This window comes from Microtus ochrogaster, unplaced genomic scaffold (genome assembly GCF_000317375.1).
Source record: "Microtus ochrogaster isolate Prairie Vole_2 unplaced genomic scaffold, MicOch1.0 UNK16, whole genome shotgun sequence".
Taxonomy (NCBI): Eukaryota; Metazoa; Chordata; class Mammalia; order Rodentia; family Cricetidae; genus Microtus; species Microtus ochrogaster.
This window is the reverse complement of record NW_004949114.1, coordinates 1,455,656-1,472,548: the sequence shown is the minus strand read 5'-3', so window position 1 is coordinate 1,472,548 and position 16,893 is coordinate 1,455,656. Positions and strand designations below refer to the sequence as shown.

General features: G+C 48.4%; 1 protein-coding gene across 2 annotated transcripts in view; it reads right to left on the bottom strand.

Moving 5' to 3' along the window:
- Dnaaf5 (dynein axonemal assembly factor 5) overlaps nt 1–16,893 on the bottom strand; it is a 41,334-nt gene that overhangs the window by 20,711 nt on the left and 3,730 nt on the right. The window contains exons 1-5 of one of the 2 annotated variants that reach the window (XM_026789334.1): nt 16,482–16,603; nt 15,919–16,037; nt 7,276–7,508; nt 5,506–5,718; nt 1,854–1,997 (exon numbers count right to left, since the gene is read on the bottom strand). In XM_026789334.1, coding sequence (XP_026645135.1) covers nt 1,854–1,997; nt 5,506–5,718; nt 7,276–7,508; nt 15,919–16,037; nt 16,482–16,495 — 723 coding nt within the window. In that variant the 5' untranslated portion in view covers nt 16,496–16,603. Of the gene's footprint in view, nt 1–1,853; nt 1,998–5,505; nt 5,719–7,275; nt 7,509–15,918; nt 16,038–16,481; nt 16,604–16,893 lie in introns of those variants that run through there. The other variant, XM_005367093.3, reaches the window with a different exon arrangement.

The window sequence follows — 16,893 nt, the reverse complement described above, 5'->3', positions numbered from 1 at the left end:
CAAAGCCACAGAGAAACCCTGTCTCGAAAAACCAAAAAAAAAAAAGACAAAGAAAAACTCAAAGTGGATGGCGCCAGAGGAATGACATTGGCCACCACACATGTGGACCTACACACTTGCATGCAGATACACACACAAAATAGTAATAAAAAAGAAACTGCTACAATTTACAGTCCTGTCCATGACTCAGCACATAGATGGCTGAGGGAGGAGAATCAAGAGTTCAAAGTCAGCTTGGGTTACATAGCAAGACCTTGTTTAAAAAACAAAAACCCATTGCTGGAGAGGTGGCTCAACAGCTAAGAGCATGTACAGCTCTTGTAGAGGTACTGAGTTCAGGTCCCAGCACCCATGTGTGGTAGCTCACAACCATCTGTTACTTTAGTTGTGGGGATTCAATGTCTTTTTTGGCTCATACCCATATGCAAACACACACACATATATAATTAAAATAATAAACCCCACCCCGAAAACCCAAAACAACAACAACAACAAACTAAAGGGAATTGGGGCTAGGAATTCATGTCAGTGCACAGTGCATACCTAATATAGGCAAGACCCTGGGCTCCATCCTAGAACTGTGAAGAACCTTCCACTCTCAAACACACACAACAAAACTACCACCTACATCTCCAAAATCGTAAAACCAAGATCAGTGAAGGCTGCCCTCACCCTCCTCCTTTAGTTCTCCTACCCAGACTAGATCTCAAGGTAAAAACAACCCACTGGTGCTCTGAAGCCAACCACAAAGGTTAATGGGCAGCCAAAGGAGAGAGTCACAGCCACCTTCTGGGATTTAATACAGTAGGCAACTCCTGACATTCCCTTGCATCAGGGGCCTGGGCAGTGGGCCACATCTCTGCTCCTGACCTGAAGAGTTTGGCTTCCTTCCTGTGGCCTGCAGGCACAACTGTACTAGAATTTACAGCTCTATCAGTGACAAGCTGTCTTTGATGACATATGACACATACCCTCTACAAAGGGTGTCTTGAAAGAGAAAAATTTGAATTGAGAAAGTCCAAAAGAGGGGGAAAGGCTCCTCCAGGCAGGGCACCACAGGATACCTAAGCCTCCTGCAGGCCCATGAAGGTGATTGACAGTCCCATCTGGTTCCATCGGCTCTAGAGACCCACAGGGATGTTAAAGATGTGTGTGTGCGTGTGTCCATGGGTGTGGGTGTATATGTCCGTGGGAGGTGTACAAGCTGTGGGTGTCCATCTGTTCATGGGAGTGGGTTTGTCCATGGGTGTGTGTGTGTGTTTGTGTGGGTGTGTGTGTCTGTGGGGGAGTGTGTGTCCATGGGGTGTACATACATGTGCATGTGGAGACTAGAAGCTAACAGAGTGTCTAATTCACTTCCACCTTATTTTCCAACACGAAGCTTGTCTGCCTTCAAAAGTTCAAGGCTAGCCTGGACCAAGCTAGTCTGTCTCAAAAACAAACAAGCAAAACTTAAAAAGAACATTTTAAATCTTAAAATACAAGCCAAGGGGACAGAAACAACTCCAAATGATGGGCTGGGTTGCCATTAACACAGGACAGCCACCAGTCTTCCCTACAGCTTTTGGCTGCACAAGAATGCTTTGAAGCCTCAAGAAATTGAGGGGGAGGGGTAGGGGTTCAGGGTCCCAGTATTCAACAGCCTTCACTCTTAAGACAGAAGATGAGTCTGTAGGTGGAGGGAACACTCCCTGGGGCCACTTTATGAGTGACTCCTCCAAAATGCTCTGAATTCTTTCACCTTTGCTAGTTAAGCCTGCCCCAGGCCTGGAATTCAACCACGCTGGAGACTGACAGAAGACAGGACATTTCCTGTAGAAAGAGACTGTAGCTGTGGGTGCTGCTTGCCTTACCTTCTTCAAAAGGCCCGGGGCACCTGAGACTGCCAGTATTGTCACCAGCACCTCCATGAGTTGCAGGCTGACAGTGCGACAGTCTTCCTGACATACAGAGAGTAGAGCCTGCACACACAGCAATAGATGCTCCAGGTAGCGATTCTGGAAGAGACCAGAGAAAGTCAGTACCCCTTCTCTGAAACTAGTGCGGGGCCCATACATGTGACAACAGTCAGAAAAGCTATTGCGCCCCATTTGAGGGCTGCTAGGCCCCGAACAGAGCACATCCGGGCCAGAAGGGAAGCAACAGAAGGATTGAGAATACATTTCGTGAGAGCCAGGCAGTGGTAGCACTCACCTTTAGTCCCAGCATTTGAGAAGAGGCAAGGTGGATCTCTGAGTTCGAGGTCAGCCTGGTCTACAGAGCAAATTCCAGGAAAGCCAGGGCTACATAAAGAAACCTTTTCTCGAACACCCCCAAGAATATATTTTGTGACATGTTTACTGGTATCGTTAAACTTAAAAAAGCCGACCCTATTTATTCTGTGCTCCATGGAACCTGTGAACAGACATGGTAGAAGAATGCTAAAGGACATGAATACAGAAAGAAGCCTGCGGGACTGCAGCTTCCTAGGTGAGAGTGCAGCTCCTGCAAGCATTCTGAGACACTCTGGGTGGCATACCCTGTCTCCTACCCTAAGTGCTCCAGTCCAGAGACTGAGCTGGGCTTCCGGTCCCCCAGCTCTCTGAGTCCTATATAACCCGGCCATTTTGACTACACTGGCCTCTTGGCCGCCTGCCTCCCCCACCCACATCATCTGGTTCAGTCAGTTGGTTGCGTTCATTCTGGACTCTCCCAGAAGTCTCTGCCCCTCTCTCCCTCATATCTATACTAAAATCCTCAACCCCTTAGGTGCAGTCACAGCTTCCTTTTATTTATTTTTTCATTCACAGGCCTGTTAGCCCACTATCAAAGAGGCTGGGGAGGAGGGTGATGATGATGATGATGATCAGGAATTCAAGGCCAAACTCAGCCAAACAGCAGTTATTTCAACCTGGGCTACAGAAGATATTGTCTCAAAAACAACAGGGAAGGGAAATGGGAGGAGGTGAAAAATTGTAATAATAATAATAATAAAAGAAAATCTTGTAGAATTCTGAGCTGAAAAAAAAAACCAACAACAAAAAACAAAACAAAAAAACTCCAAACCTCTAAACCTCACATTTAACAACTTTATGCCGGAACATATATTATAATGATATTCCCATGCCGAAATGATTGCCCGCCAGATCCACTTTACCTAGAATGGAGTCAAGGCTAGGGTTTAGTTGATGTCTACCTTGAGTCACAAGCTTTCTGACTGCTATAGGTGCCGAAGGCTAAGCTGCCCATACTTGGCTTTCCTGGTTTCAGGTGCATTTGCTCAAGATTCATGGCTGGGTGACCAGTGGAGCCCTGTGAAGAACTCCCATAGGTGGGCTGGAGAGATGGCTCAGTGGTTAAGAGCATTGCCTACTCAGGACGTCTGGAAGAGCAGCTGCTGCTCTTAACAGCTGAGCCATCTCTCCAGCACCCCCGCCCCACCCCCACCAGTTCATTCTTAAAGATTTTTTTTTTTTAAATCATGCTCTCATGACCATAAGAAATCCAACAGCCCCCAAACAACCCAACAGGAAGTGGGAGGGAGGCAGTACAGAACCTGTCAACCTGTCAACTCAGAAGTTTAATGGCCTTGACCTCGCCTGAACACCTTTGCTAATAATTCAAGTCTGGCAGAAGGAAACGATGTGTTCATTGTGGGTTTCTCTGGTGACAAGAGTCCCTACACTGCTAGTACACTGAGGAAGAAGAGCCTCTTGGGTCCTTCTGTGCCCTGAAGCACTGTCAAGTTTCCTCTCAGGGCGTAGAGCAATGGTCAATGTTAAGAGTCTGTACTGCTCTTGCAGAAGACTCAAGTTCAGTTCCCAGCATTCCTCTCAAGAGGTCACAGGGACCTCTAACTCCAGCTAGAAGATCCATAACCCTCTCTGGACTCAACTGGCACCTGCACTCATGCGCACAAATACACAGTCACCTAAAAAACAAAACAAAACAATACGTATCTTAGGAAAGAAATCAGTTCCCCTTTCTAGAAGGCTGAATGGTAACGCTAACCAAAGTTAAGAGCCAGCACAGAGGAGCCTGACAGGCCAGATCTAAGTTATCTGGAGGTGACACAGAAATCAAGTGTCTGGTGGACCTATTTGGGAAGGATTAGGAGGTGTGGCTTTGTTGGAGGAGGTGTATCACTGAGGGTGGGCTTTGAGATTTCAAAAGTTCACACCATTCCCAGGTAGCTCTCTCTGACTGGTGGCTGTGTCTCAAGATATAAGCTCTCAGCTGTTTCAATGCCATGCCTTTCTGTTGCTATGTTCCTTGTCATGATGTCTATGGACTTTAATCCTCTGAAACCATAATCCTCCAAATAGATTGTAAATTCCCTTGGTCATGGTGTTTTATTATAGCATTAGGAAAGTAACTAAGGGGCTGGAGAGGGGTTAAGAACACTGACTATTCTTCAGAGGTCCTGAGTTCAATTCCCAGCAACCACATAGTGGCTCATAACCACTTGTAATAAGATCTGATGCCATCTTCTGCCCTGCAAGGACACATACAGGCAGAATACTCTATACATAATAAATAAATAAATCTTTAAAAAAAAGAGAGAAGTATCAAAGACAGCAGTAGGTGAATGGCACTACGCCCATTGGTCTCTCACTCAGGTGACAGAAATGACTGAACAGAGCACCGGGGCTGACTTCCATCAGCCAGTGTCCCTCCCTCCAGCCCAGCTTTGCCAGAGCTGAGCCATCTCTAGGTACACCAAGGCCCAAACAGGTTGATTGGCTAGTGAGCAGAACATAGTCTCCCAACAAGAGGATCAGGGTACCTGAGAACAGGGTATGCCTAACACAGTCCAACATGGCAACCTTCATTTTGCCCTCAGTAGAAACAACCAGAACATGTTCCAGTAGTAAAGCTGAGAGCTAGGCTGCCCTGGCTCAGTCTAAAGCGGATCTGTCTGTTCAGTCGCACGTGGTTACTGCAAACATAGGATTCAAGGTCTAAGTGACACTGACAGAATGAGCTCTTGGTCACCGAGGATATGCTGTTCATACTAATCTTGATAGTGTGTGTACTCCCTCGTTTCCAGGGTAGGGGCCTAGGACTCCCTCAACCCTTGTCACTGACCTATGAGCACCCACAGCAGCAATGCTAGATGGACTCTCCTGGGAGATGAACGTGTCCTGAGCTGTACAAGCCACTGGCACTAACGAAAGGAATTTTGTTGTTTTGTTTTTTGAGACAAGATTTTCCTGTAACTTGGGGCAGGTCCTGGAATTTGCTCTGTAGGCCAGGCTGGCCTTGAAATCACAAAAATCCATCTGCTTCTGCCTCCCAAGTGCTGGGATTAAAGGCATGTGCTACCACTGCACAGTTAGCAATTTAAATGGCTGCCTGTGGTAGGATGGCCACAAGACTTAACAGGGGGTGCTGATGCTGGCACCTGGGCGTGCTGCCGCCCTTGGGCTGGCTACCATCAGCAGTTACCCTGAGTGGCCAGCAGGGCTACCTTCCTTCTCCAGCACCAGGATGCCCTAGTGCCCACCCTTCCAGGCACCCACTTACATTCTCAGAGCCCTGGCAGATGTGCTCCTTGGCCAGCTCTGTGGCTATGACCTTGAGGTGTGGCTGCAGGATGTTCTGGGGGCAGCCCTGGATGACGGATGCGAGGATCAAGAGGCCAGAGGCGGAGGGTGACTTCTTCAGCATGGCTAAGATCAGTTTCAGAAACACTTCCGGGTTGACGAATGTGCCAATGAGCTCTGCAGCTCTTATACACTGTAAGGAAGACAGGGAGGCGCAGAGCTCTGGAAACATGGCTACAGTCAGGGCTCCCACTGGTGCCTGGGCTTGCCCAACAGGGCTTTCCACCTGCCAGAAGGCATGGTGTACAGGACCTATGGGGAAGCACACACCCTTCTTTCTCTAAGTGTGTGTGGGATCGAGGCAAGAGGGAGCCAGGGCTCTGAAGCAGGGTGTCTGGTCCTTCTGCCTCATTTGACACCAGCAGCCTAAGCCTCTCATTCACACACACAGTCAGCACCCTTGGTAACTTGACAAGGACATGGCTGAGATGCAAAACCATAAAGCTGAATGTAAGGCATTGCAACATCAACTCCAGTCCCTACACTGCTGTTTCCATTAATAAAATACTCACAGATGACAATACAGGGCTGGGCAGCAGTGGGGGCTGCCTAGGAAGGGGGCTGGTGTGGCTGGACGGGGAGCTGGAAAGTTTGTGGTCCTGGTCAGCTCTGCACCTCCATCATGGAGCAGACAGGGGCAGCAGACAGGGGCAGCACACAGAGGCGGCATACGGGCGGCACACGGGGGCAGCACACAGAGGCGGCACACAGGGGCAGGTACAGAGCACACGGACACAGCAACCTTCACATGGCACTTCTCATCATTCCATCCCTCTCCTTCACAAATCCAGACTGAGAGATATAAAATTACCTTTTCTGTCAATAAAATATAGGATCAAATATTTTGTGGTAAAGCCGGGCGGTGATGGCACACGCCTTTAATCCCAGCACTTGGGAGGCAAAGGCAGGCGGATCTCTGTGAGTTCGAGACCAGCCTGGTCTACAAGAGCTAGTTCCAGGATAGGCTCCAAAACCACAGAGAAACCCTGTCTCGAAAAAACCAAAAAATAAAAATAAAAAAATAAAAAAATTTTGTGGTAAGGCCTGGGGAGGTGGCTCAGTGAACAATGAATATGCTTGCTGCATAAGCTTGAGGATCAGAGTTCAGATCCCCAGCACCCATGTAAAAGGACGGAAGGGGTGGCAGCCTTCTGCCATTTCAGTACCCAGGAGACAAAGGGGATCCCTGGGGAAGCTGGCTAGGTAAGTCTAGCTGATTTGTGAGGTTCAGTTTCAGTGAGGCTTTGCAATCAACTGGACAACAATTGATACCCAATGTCAAATTTGGACTTCCATTAGCATGCATAAAATTGCACACATACTCACACACACTGGTCATACATATGCAACATACATGAATACACTGCAACCCCTTGCCGAGGTTTTGTGTGGAAACAGCATATGTGCCTGGCTGAGGAAACTAGTCTCTTAGGCACACTGACTGCTGACAGCCTGCACTGGAAGCAGAGCACTGTAGAGCCTGGACAAAAGCGCACATACTGCACATGTCCTGTGTACTCAAGGTGGAACAGTTTTGCTTCGATGGCCCTGCCAGGACCAGGCTAGTGGTTGAATATGGGGGAGATGGAAGGGCAGGCGGGAGGTGTTCATGCCCTCACCTAGTTGGTGAGTACAGAACTGGTGTGTACAGGGCTGAGCTTTGCCACTTGCGAGATGATGGGACACTCACACTGCTGACCACAGCCTTCTCCTCGTCGTTACATGCCAGCTGCAGGGTTCTGAGGATGATCTCCAGGTGCTGCGTGATGTGGTCCTCTGCGTGCAGCAGCAGCACTGGCAGCAGCTGTGCGGCCTTCACCCGTGTCCCCACCACCCAGTCGGTGATATCGTGACAGACAGCAGGAAGCACCTTGGAGAGGTTCCTGAAAACCAGCTCTCGGCAGCCCAGGCCAGGACGGCTCTCTAGAGGAGAGAAGACCAAAGATAGCTTCAGTCAAGTTCAGAATGTCCCTCAAGACAGAAAGGAGGGCTAGGTTTGGCGGCTTGCAACTATGATCCTGGAGCTCAGGAGGCTAAGACCATAAGATTGCTGCAAGTTGAAGACAAGCCTGGGTTACACAGTTCCAGGTTATCTCAGGCTGCAGAATGAGACTCTATCTCAAAAACAAATAACAAAAACCCACCAACACCCCCGCAAAAAACTAACCAACCAAACAAAAAACGGAAAAAGTGAGGGTCATAAAGTACTTCTCATGGCTATGCTGTGGTGTGACACACAAGAAACCACACTGGGACATATCTGCAAACCTTCACCACAAAGCCTGAAGTAAACTTAACTCCTGTCCCCTCGCCACCCCTCCACCCAATGGCCCTGGCTATGGACTAGAGCAAATTCTCTAACATCTTTGCTCAGTGGACTTGCATAGCACAGACTCTGCTGGAGTAGTCTGTGCAGTGAACACACCAGTTTCCCCATTCATCTCCTGAGAGCTGAGCTCTGACTTGGGGCTGTTTTAAACGGTGTTGGACTGAACTCCTAGTACACAGTTACTAGCAGGGTCAAACATTTACCTTTCTTGGTATCAATATCTAGTGGGTTACATCATACCATAGGTACTTGTTTGACTTAGAAAACAAAAAGGCACCAGCCTATCTTCTACGGTGCCTGCACCATTCAACTTCCCTGCCATGGCATGGCCTGCCTTCAAGTTAGTTGAGCCTGGAAGAATACAGTGGTGTCTCCCTGAAGTCCGATTTCTGTTTCTCCAATGCCAATGACACTGAGCATCTTTATGGTGATACCACCTTTGGTGCCCTCTTTCCAAAGACTGTCTGTTTAACAAGTTTTGAATTGTTTTTCTTATTGAGTTCTCAGTATGTTCTAGAACAAGGTATAATTATTTTCTTGGGTTTTTTTCACTCTCGTAACACTGTGTGTGTCCATGTGTGTATTGCAGGTGACTGAACCAAGCTCCTCCCATTTGTTAAGCAAGCATTCTATAACTGAACTACACCCCCAGCCCAATAGGGAGACAGACAGGCACTGAGCCACACACCAAGCTCCCCACCAGTAGGGTGATTTCTAGTCAAGTTCTACTACTGAGTCAAATCCTGTCAGTCCCTTACTGACGGATTCTAGATGAACCCTGTGCCTCTGAGCTTCATTCTCTGAGCCCTCTTTTGAGACAGGGTCTCACTAAGTTTCTTCTGAATGCACTCCACAGTCTGGCTAGCCTGCTTTCATATCACAGATGATGAAGTTCCTAGTCTTCCCAGGACAGTTCAGCCAGCACTGGCTCTGTGCTTTTGTCATGTGCAGTTGCCAGCATGTAGTCTACACATAATACACACCTTAGTTCCCCCACTGTGCCAATGGCATCTCAACACCTGATAAGCATCTGGCCAGAGGATGCTACACAGAACAACATGGATGTGGATGCTTCCACTGTATGAAGCACTCCATTGGTCTGTACTGACCCAGCATACTGGAACCTAACCCACAGAATGATTTCAGCACCATGGGGATCCAGTATTAGGAATCATTAGCCCAGGATTTAACGACGCAGTCCTGACTAGCTTCAAACTCACAGTAATCCTCCTGCTTCAGCTTTTCAAATACTGGGATAACAAACTCCACGGCAACTTTACTTTTTTTATTATCACTGTAATATCTGCAAACATAAACATCACAAAGCTGACTGACGAATTTAGATAGAAGCTAAGAAACAGAAAAACACTAGCCGGGCGGTGGTGGTGCACGCCTTTAATCCCAGCACTTGGGAGGCAGAGGCAGGCGGATCTCTGTGAGTTCGAGACCAGCCTGGTCTACAAGAGCTAGTTCCAGGACAGGCTCCAAAACCACAGAGAAACCCTGTCTCAAAAAACCAAAAAAAAAAAAAAAAAAAAAAAAAAAAACAGAAACACTGAGTCAAAAAGGCTTGTGTGTTAATGTCCTCAAACACAAGCTGAGCCATCACACAGAGCCAGGACTAACTACTAACTACCCCACTTTCCCACAAGCAGGATACACACTCAGTACTATTCCTTAAAAAGGCCTGGTTTTGGCCAGTGCTTTCCTAGGCCTGTCATGCAGCTGCTTCAGAGGCCAAAGCAGAAGGACCACAAAGTCAAGGTCGCCCAGGGAACTCAGACCCTGTCTAAATATGGCTCAGTAGGTAATGTGCTTGCCTAGCAGGCATGATGCCCTGGTTCCACTTCTAATATCACATAATTAGGGTGTGTGGGTACATGCTTTAATCCCAGCATTCAGGAGGTAGGGGCAGGGGGATCAAAAGTCAAAAGCTACTCTCAGCTACAAGCTGAGTTTGAGGCCAGCCTGGGTTATACCTCAAAACCTAAACCAAAATTACAAGTAAAAAGAGGGAGGGGGTACAAGGTCTTAGGTTCAAACCCCAGTATTCTAAACAAATAAACAAAGACCAAGGCTCAGAAAGATGGTTCACTGGGTCAAAGTACTCACTTGCAAAAGTCAGATGACCCGAATTCCATCCCTATAACCCATGTTTAAAACCAAACAAGGCCGTATGTGGTGGCAAGCTTCTGTAATCTAAGTACTCCTCTGGAGAGATGAAGGACAGAGACAGGAGTCTCCTTCAGAAGTGCTTGGGCAGACTAACTGGAGTAACGAACTCACCAACAGAAACTGCAGCTCCTACTGCAGAAACAAAGGGGGAGGCCAGAACCCACTCCACAAGCTGTCCCTTGACCTTCACACCTGCGTCAGCCTTTTGTGTACTTTCTCATATATTTATTTCTCATAATAGAGAAATAAATTCTTTTACATTGTTTATTTTGTGAGTGCACGCTGTAGCATACGTGTGAAGATCAGAGAACTTGTGGGAATCAGTTCTCCCCAGTACGTGGGCCCCAGGAAGACACTCAAGCTGCCAGGCTTGGCAGTGGGGCAACTCTACCTACTGAGTCATCCTGACAGCCCAAATAAATAAAACGTAAAAAATTCAGTGTGAAAAACAAAACAAAGCTAATTCTCATGCCCTACCTCCAAGTAACTTGATTAACAATTTCTACACAACCTTGTAGATGTTTGAATACAGAAGTTTCCCTACAACATCCCCAAATGGCAGGCCTCAACTCTGACCTGGGCTAATAGTATTACCCAGGACACTGTTTACTGTGTCCTAAGGGGGTTTTATTATTTATTTTGGGCAGGGCACGGGGATGGGGAAGCTGCTTTGTAAATAGGCTCCTTTCACTTAGCAGGATTCATTCATACTGTGGCCCATGTCTGTGTCCTTCCCCTTTTTGGCTGAGGGACCTCCTATCTTTCAACCTCATCTGGTATACCTAGTCTCCCACATTGGCACATGTGGGTTGCTTCCCTCTGGAGCTCTCATGGAGAATGTTGCTAGGATACTCTCCAGCTTTGCTGGGGACACAGCTTCATTCCTGTTTAGTGTCTACCTTGGCCAGGTAGGTGGTAAGCGCCATGCTGACATCCAGAGAAACCGTGACTTTACAAGCATCCTGGCACTGGCTGTCTCCCCGTAGGGCAGTATTACACCTGCCATGTTTGTTTCTCAGCATCTAAATTCCTTCCCAGACTCGATTATTTGCCACTTGATTTATGGGCAGGCTGGAGGTCAGTGGTCCTGCATCTCTCTTTAGAAGCATGTTAGCACAGGTAAGCAGGGAGGAAGGGTCTGAGTAATCACTTACAAGTCGAGAGTTGAAAGTGTTGCCCTGGAGGCCCAGAGAGCTTGGGACTGTCTATAAATCTTTAGGGATAACTACAGCATGACGGTGGATAAAAAGGCAGAAAAAGACAACTTAAGTGGTCATGCTTGCTCTTGTGTAGGGTGACAAGGGCCCTTAGAGACTTTAAGAGACAATGGACTCTTCATTAGGAAAATTATGGACATCTACAAAGCCAGACACCATGGGAACAAGCAGCCATCCATATAGCTGCCAAAACCAGTGGAAAGGATGAGGTCATGTTAGGTCTAGTGAGACAAAGGACATTCCACCTGGAGGCGTTGGAGAGGGAAATAGGGTGGAAGGTTGAAGCTAGTGCAGAGGTCAATGTTCAGTTTTCGGAGAGGTCAGAGATGCTGGGGTTCTGGGATTGGGAAACCTGCCTTCTGTGAAAGTGATTTCCCTCTTCTAACATCTCATTCTTGTCTACAAGGCCTGTCTGTGTGCTGCTAAGGCAGCATGACCTGCCCTTGAGAAGAGGGAAAAGCTCCCATGGTGCCAGCCAGCTTCCCTTCATCTGCTCCCATTCACGTTTCTATCCCAAACACCCTGGTGGATGTAGGTAGGGAAGAACCAGATGGATGGACACAATGCTACACATTCAAAGGGAACCAACTCTACTCACTTCCAGACCAGAGAAGAAAAGAAGGAAAGAAAAAAAGGCCCTGTGTCTTCCTGGCATCGAGCCACTGTTCTGAAGACATGCTGCCCTCACCACTTGGGCACGATGGGCAAACAATTACAGCAGAAGGATGTTTCAAAGAAAAACTGCCACCAATAACAAAACCCGGAACCTGCTGTCACTGTGGAGCCCTGCCACTGGTGGCTTGCAGGACCCTGAGGACACTTTCTTCAGTAAAAACTGACCTGAAGACAATGTAATTGCCACCTTCCTGGCTACCCTGTGATGTGGGAGTGATTTCTTATTAATAAAGAAACTGCCTAGACCCATTTGATAGGCCAACCCTTAGGTAGGCGGAGAAAACAGAACAGAATGCTGGGAGAAAGAAGCTGAATCAGAGAGTCACCATGATTCTCCCACTCCAGACAGCTTCACAGATTATTAGAAATGGGTTAGATCGATATGTAAGAGCTAGCCAGTAAGAAACTGGAACTAATGGGCCAGGCAGTGTTTAAAAGAATACAGTTTCCGTGTAATTATTTCGGGTAAAGCTAGCTGTGCGGGCGCCCGGGTGCCTGGGACACAGCCCACTGCTCCTATCACAACAACCCTGCATAGCACTCCATTTTAAAACTGGTGATTGAGGCCTACAAAGTGGTTCGGTGGGTAAAGGTCTTTGCCACACAAACTTTTAAGACCTGAATTCAATTCCCAGGGTCCTCGTAAAGGTGGAAGAAGAACAAACTCCACAAAGTTGGTTTTTGAGGTCCACCTGTGCATTGTAGCACTGGTGTCTACCCCTACACTGTACGCACCCACAGAAACCAATAACGCTAAAAAAAAAATTGGTAAAAGTGGAGATTTAGGTGCCAGGGAGATGGTTCAGTGGTTCCCAGCGCCCATGCTGGAGTATTCACAACCACCTGTAACTCCAGCTCCAGATGATAAGACACCCTCTTCTGGATTCCAAGGGCAGTATATTTATGCTCACAAATCCACATTCCCAACACAAACACATAATTAAAAATAAAAACAAGAGGCTGGAGAGATGGCTCAGCAGTTAAGAGCATTCACTGCTCTTGCAGAGGACTTGATTTTGGTTCTTAGCACCCACGTTAGGAGGTCACAACTGTGGCCTCCACAGGTACCAAGTATGCCCACGGTGCAGATACATACATGGAGGCAAAGCACTCATACACATAATATAGAAAATAAACCTTAAAAACATTCTTGAAAAATACGTTTAACAATTGCAATTAAAAGTGGAGACTTACTTTGGTGTTGTAAAAGGAAACTAACATTAGTCTGTAAGTTGAACATAAACCCTGTGGTATAGGTGGTGACATTTACTACCTTTCTGTCCTTTGAACTTGATTAAATTTGATTCAGGTGCTGACCTCAGTCTGTGTGGTAACTGTCAACTGTAAGTGCTGTGTACATCAGCTGTGGCAAGCTGAGGTCTCCCTACACTGGCAGCAAGAAAGGATATAACATCATAGCCACTCATCCGAGCTGCTGTCTCTGAACACTGTCTCAGTTGCCTCTTGGAATGGAAACAACTGAAGCACATGCTTACCTAAGAAGCACTGAGGGGTCAGGCACTGGGAGGAGGCAACTCAGTGGCAGGAGGGTGACAGGAGCAACCTACAGGGATGAGACTCAACAAGAAGGTACACTGTGCCAAGTGGACAGGTCTGGCCACAGAGAACATGACTTGACACCCACAAAAACAGAGCGGCCAGTTAGGAAGGCACAAAAGATAAGCCAGTGATGGACTCGTTCTCTCTCAGTTTCAGACATGATTTCTAACAAAGTTCGCAAACCCACAGCTCTAAAAGGCAGTTTTAGGGATGTAAAGGGTATTTGTACACAGCTCTTTGGACAAGGACAACACAGGTTCCCGGATGGTAAGCAGAGGCCAGGCACAGGGCCGGGAGGGGCATTAGCAAGGAGGGCTAGGGTAAAGGTCTGAGCAAGGGACAAGACCTGATGGCTGAAATGCAGCAAAATCACCAAGATTCGAGTTTTCAATTCTAGTCCTACACTGAAGTAACTTCAGAGGGAAATGACAAAGCTCATGAAACCTAGCGCCATGCTGCTTGATACTATGACAATTCTAAATCCAGTCTGCTTCAGACTTCAGATGAAAAATGAGCTCTGAGCAGGAGCTGCTCTCACAGCTCAGAACCAGAACCATTGAGATGCCTGTAGCTACTGTCAGAGACAAGCCCTTGTTCCTAACTTATTTCCAAAACATGTCCTAGAGGGCAGATCTCCTTCCAGAAGTTGAACATAGAAAGCTGGTCAGTCAGTGCAAACAGAGTATATGCAAGTATGCCTTCCAAGTCCCTACAGACAAGCTCCCCGCTAGTCAAGTGTGGTATCTTTCTAGGACAGTACAGCCTCCCACACTTTCCTTAGGGAACTTCCTTGCACTTCAAGGCCAGCCTGTGTCCTGCTGACACTGCCAGACTGCCAGCGAATTGTATGGGATGACCCCAGAGTGCAAGGGGACAATCAGGGACACACTAGCCTCACGCTGCAGAGAATGGCATCAGTGCATGTTCAGAGCCTGGCTGCAACCCCAGAGCTGGAGGGAGCTTCCTGCTTAGCTGTGCAAAAGGACACAGGTAACTTGAGGCAGAAAGAACAGGAGGGAAAAAACCCTTCAGCCCTTTAGAATCCTGCTGCACCTCTGCCACAAAGGAACAGTTAACATAAATGCAAGCTGGGCATGGGAATGCACACCTGCAATCCCAGCATTTAAGAGGCTGAGGCAGGAGGACTGCATAAGTTCAAGGCCAGCATGGGTTACACATATTGAGACCTTGCCCCCCCCACTTCATACCACAAAGGGTTGGGGATGTAACTCAGTAGTAGAACATTTGCTGTCGCATATCTGAGGCCCTGAGTCACACGTCTCGCATGCACGCGCGCACACACACACACGCGCACGCGCACACACACACACACACACACACACACACACACACACACACGATAAAGAAACAATCAAACACACTAATGACCTTCACGTATCAGTTCCACATCTGGAAAACTGTGCTCTCAACCTGGCTTATCAAATTGGAACAATCCAGCTTATATTACCGCTTGCACCTTTCCCAGAACTAGAGTGCTGTCCTCTGCCCCTAGACAGGGCAGAAGCTCAGAGGCAGAGAAGCTGTCTGGGGCAGGAAGGGAAGGTGACCAACGAGAGGCCTGGATTTAGCATCCAAGCAAATCTGAGTTCAGGAGCAGCCTCAGAATCACTGCTGTGTCCATGGCCCACCAGACACCGCCACTGGGACTAGGAAGGAGCACCTGATTCCTGGGGGACAGTGTCTTCCACTTGTCACACCTCTGCCCTTGTTAGGGTATGTTGCTGCTTGGTTTTAAGAAATAAGCTTTCCTGAGAAGGCAGGAGGTCTTAAAGCCCATGGGGCCAGGGGCTGGGCTGTGGGCAAAGACCTTTTTTACCGGGGAATTTGCTAGACAGTCACAAACATGGCCTTGGGTGATGACTATGTGAGGACAAGCAAGCGCTAACAGAAGACCCTACCCTGAGCACAGAAAGTATACGGAAAGACAAAGGCCACTTATCCCGGAACTGCAGGCTTAGCTGCCTCTGGGTGAAAGGATGAAGGCGCCCATGGTGTTACTCTGGAAACTCTCAGCAGTGCTGCAGAGACCTGGTCCAGCTAGACATCCCTGCACATGCTCAAAAGGGAGTGGGGGACACCTGGCAGCACATCTGGATGCTTCTGGGAAGTGCTCTCCTTCTTTAAGATGAAGCTGGCCCAAAGGTGGGAAAAGATCAGCTCCTAAGAGACAGCGGGCAGAGGCTGACAGGAGGGGCCTGCATGCCACCAGGGAAAGAGGCATCCTCTGTGATCTCCAAACTGGCTCACAACTACTGGGCCCAGCAGCGCCTCAGATACCAGTGCCTTCTTCAGGACCAAAAACAAATGTCCTTCATGGGCCTTCCAGCTGCCTTGTCCCCCTAGCAGGGGCACTCACCATGTTCAGGGTAGTGGGGAGGAGGAGGCGAAGCAAAATCCAGCTTGTCCTTTAGGTCTGCCTCATTCTCCTCCTGCCATTTCAGCCCGACCTTCTCCCAGAGGCTGGTGGCTGTCTGCCTGCAACACAGCAAAACAGGAGCGGCAGTCAGGTCTGGGTGCCAGAAGACCCCTTTCCACGAAGGTCTTGATCACAGACACATCAGGGAAACACCTTCTGGGCTGGGGAGCAGGGTCAGGTAACAGGCATCACTTGGCAGGAGTGGCCTGACCAGCTCTACATGGTGACAATACCAGCCAAGGGCCTAACGTCCACCCACAGACCCAACCTAAATAAGAAAGAGGTCTTAGCAATCAGAGATAGCTCATATGACACAGAACCACACAGCACACAGAACAAGGAGAGAGAGCAATTTCTTGTGGCTCCAGCTTCTAGAGCAGAGAAACCACCACCCCTGTGGTAAAGCAACGGAACAGAAGCTCTTGCTGCAAATCAGAGTGGCTCCAGAGGGGTAGGGGGCACCACTTGACCCACACTGCCCAGCTGCTGGGTGAGGTACTTACCGGACCTCAGGCATTTCGTCGCTGAAGCTGCTGAGCAGCAGAGGGCTGAGTTTGTGGAAGAAAGAGTAGCGGTCACGAAGATTCAGCAGCCAGCCCCCCACCACCGAGGTCACGGCCTGCCGGACCTGCCACAAGACAACAGAGAAGCAGCTTCACTTGAGAGTCTCCAGGAAAGGCGGTTCAGAGTCCTGCTGTGGTGGAATGTTAGTCCTGAAATAGGTGTAGGCAATGAGTTCCAGGGCTGGTCCCTGTTGTAATAGGAGCAGCGGGGCTGCGTCCCCAGCACCCCGCTGCCCACAAGGCTAGCTTTACCCGAAATAATTACACAGACACTGCATTCTTTTAAGCACTGCTTGGCTCTTTAGATCTAGCCCTTTTCTCGGCTAACTCTCGCACCTGGACTAACCCATTT